We start from the raw sequence: 2,863 nt of genomic DNA on the forward strand, positions 1-2,863 counted from the left end.
TGGGGTGTAGTGGGTTAGAACAGACTCGGGGGAAAGCTTCGTTTCCCAGCTCTGGGAGGGGAGTGGGGTGTAGGGCATAGAACAAAGGTGACTGGGACTCTTCCATTGTGTTACCAGAATTACCATTGAGAGGCGTTATCTCAAGCAAATCTCTTAAGCTCTTTGTACTTGCAGTAAGTGGCCCAATGAAAGGGCTGGCCCCAGGGCCCCAGTATGGCGCTAGGGGGCGCTGTGCTGCAGGGAGTGGTGTGGGGACTCTCCTCTGACAGTCAATGCTGGCCCCAATGCCTCAGGGTGGTGCTACGGGGCACTGTGCTGCAGGGAGCGGGGTCGGGCACAGCCCCACAGGGAATGGGTGACAAGCACATGGCACGTGAGAATAAACACACAAACTCCATGTCTAGGCAGACACTTTATTGGGGTTGAGCAGGAGGGTTAGCGTCCCCCTGATCCCAGGCAAATTCAGCCCCAGGCTGGCTTCGATCTGCTCCCAGGACGGGCTGGGGAGCCTCCAGGCATCGACTGGGTGACGGGGAAAGGGGGTCAGAAGTCGCAGCAGATTCCACAGCCGCTCATCCTAGGACAGCAGTTACAGCAGAAGCGACATCTAGCGAAACTCTGAGCCGTCAGGAAGAGATGGAGAGACTAGAGTGAGGCCTGCCCTGAACCGATCCCCTGACTACCTTCTCCCAAGCCACTTTCCCCTCCCAGAGCCGGGGACACAACCCAGGAGTCCTGACTCCCAGCCCCCCCTTTCACTAATCACCAGGCCCCACTCCCCTCCCCTCCCAGAACTGGGGACACAACCCAGGAGTACTAGCTCTCAGTCCCCTCCCAGCTTTTCTCCAAACTGTTAGTCCCATGTGGTGTTGGAGACACTTTTTGATCTGTATAGAAGAATTTAATTTTTTTAAGGTTTCTGGGAGGAGAGTGCGGTCTAGTGGTTAGACCGGAGTGGGCGGGAACAGAGGAAGGACAAGGCTGGGAATCAGGACTCCTGGGTTCTATTCCTGACTCCCAGCAATGAGTACTAAAGGGTTATGTTCTCTGCAGGATGTCAGAGTTCATGGACTGACCACTGCTGCCCTCTACTGGGCAGAAGAGATGCTTGTTGGTAGGAATCTGCCATGAGATATTATTGGGGTTAACCCATGCAATAATATTGATCTTAAACTGTGGAACTCATTGCCACAGGATATGTTGAGTTAACTCAAGGGACGCACTTCCACAGGCTTTCCGGACGGTTAGCCTGTGGGGCTCCCTACAACTGGATATTCATGCAGTCAATCTATTTGATATTTCAGGCATTTATCTGTTCAACCACCTGCCACAGGATTTTATTGGGGTTAGCCCATGGCACCCAGAATACCCCTCACCTCCCACCATCAGTCCCAGCAGTGACACAAGCAAAGCCACCTCCGGCTACTCACCGCTTCTCTCTTCACCATCACCTTGGACTCGCCTCGGCCTTCCTCCGAGTGCTGGGACTCCGAGCCCTGTCAGAGCGGGAGAGCAGGGACTCACTTGTGCCCGTGTTTGTTTGACCAGCAGTCGCGGCTCCAGAGGGATCACAGGGAATCTAATGCCCGTCTCTAAAGCGCGTCCTGAGAGGACTGCTGGGCTCCCCAGCAGGGGAGCGGGGTCTAGTGGTCAGAGCAGGGGTGCTGGAAGTCAGGACTCCTGGGTTGTATCCCTGGCTCTGGGAGGGGAGGGAAATCCACCTCTTTAGAGCAGCGGTGGGAGGAGGTGTCTGAGAGACAGGACTGCTGAATTCCATTCCCAGCTATGCTGCTGCCTTACTGTGTGACCATGAGAAACTCACTTCCCCAGGCAGTGCCTCAGTTTCCCCTCTCACCCTTTACTGCATCGGAATCTCTTTGGGGCAGGGTCAGCCTCTCGCTGTGTGTCTGGGCAGCGCCTGGCACACCAGGAATGGAACGGGGTCCCCCACTCACCTCGGCTAGGGATTCTCCGCGGATTCCCTCAGCGCAAAGGAGGGACACAAACAGGAGCAGGACAGCCAGCATCTGGACTCTCATCTTCTCTAGGGGTTGGGTCTTCTCCGCAAGCAGCTGAGTGGAGCTGAGAGCTACAGGGGCCTGTATTTATTCACTAGCTCAGAGCCCTCCTGGCCAGTGTCCCTCCTTTGCGCTGAGGGAATCCACGGTGATTGGGATGGGGAGGAGAGATTCCAGTAAGGACGGGGTTGGATGAACAGCTGTTTACCTATGATCCACGTCCTTATAGGAAAAGACTCTTGTGGTTACAAAATATGGGACGTTTTTACCAAAATGCTTCCATCTCTAGCCAGGTGACAACACTCTCTGCCAGTCAGTCCTGATTCTCAGCCCCCTGCTCTGACCTGCTCGACCTAGAATGAGGGTTGCCAGTTTTGGTTGGACGTATTCCTGGAGGTTTCATCACATGATATAATCATTCATTAAAGCTTAATCTTCAGTTCTAGGAGACATCCTGGAGGGTTGGCAACCCTGGAGCACCCAGGTGTCCTGGCTCCCAGCTCCCCTGCTCTGACCCATCACACCCCACTTCCCTCCCAGACCTGGTGCTTTAGCCCAGCTGTCCTGACTCCAATTCCCTTTAACACCCTTTCACACCACTCCACAGTCTGGCCGTCTTGTTTGGAGGACACTGGCCAATATTTTCAGACTTTGGCCAGAGATAATGGCTGACTCCATGTTCAGCTGGATTGGCTTAGAAAAGATTCCCGGAGGTGCTGCTCCCCCAGACTCCAGTGCTGTGGGGACTTGTCATTAGTTAGATTACAGAGGTGCCCGAAAAGTCTCCAATAGTTCAGGGTCCCCTTGGGCCGGGCGCTGCACAGACACAGTGAGAGACAGTCCCT

The 2,863-nt window shown here is 54.7% G+C and overlaps 1 protein-coding gene across 1 annotated transcript; it reads right to left on the bottom strand.

Moving 5' to 3' along the window:
- Positions 1-399: 399 nt before the first annotated feature.
- On the bottom strand, positions 400-2,090 carry LOC120390708 (hepcidin-like). Its single transcript, XM_039513528.1, has 3 exons — positions 1,956-2,090; positions 1,431-1,496; positions 400-618 (listed from the first exon to the last, which is right to left on the bottom strand). The coding sequence occupies exons 1-3, from the start codon at positions 2,037-2,039 to the stop codon at positions 544-546; spliced, it is 225 nt and encodes a 74-aa protein (XP_039369462.1). The 5' UTR covers positions 2,040-2,090; the 3' UTR covers positions 400-543.
- Between the last annotated feature and the right edge of the window lie 773 nt (positions 2,091-2,863).

This window comes from Mauremys reevesii, linkage group 24 (assembly GCF_016161935.1).
Source record: "Mauremys reevesii isolate NIE-2019 linkage group 24, ASM1616193v1, whole genome shotgun sequence".
Lineage (NCBI taxonomy): Eukaryota > Metazoa > Chordata > Testudines > Geoemydidae > Mauremys > Mauremys reevesii.

Bases quoted from the DNA above. Each gene is read 5' to 3' on its own strand.
- LOC120390708 (XM_039513528.1), bottom strand. From the start codon at position 2,039: ATGAGAGTCCAGATGCTGGCTGTCCTGCTCCTGTTTGTGTCCCTCCTT. The intron at 1,497-1,955 runs GTGAGTGGGGGA...CCGCTCTGACAG, and splicing joins GCGGAGAATCCCTAGCCGAG to GGCTCGGAGTCCCAGCACTC. The intron at 619-1,430 runs GTGAGTAGCCGG...CTGACGGCTCAG, and splicing joins TGATGGTGAAGAGAGAAGCG to AGTTTCGCTAGATGTCGCTT.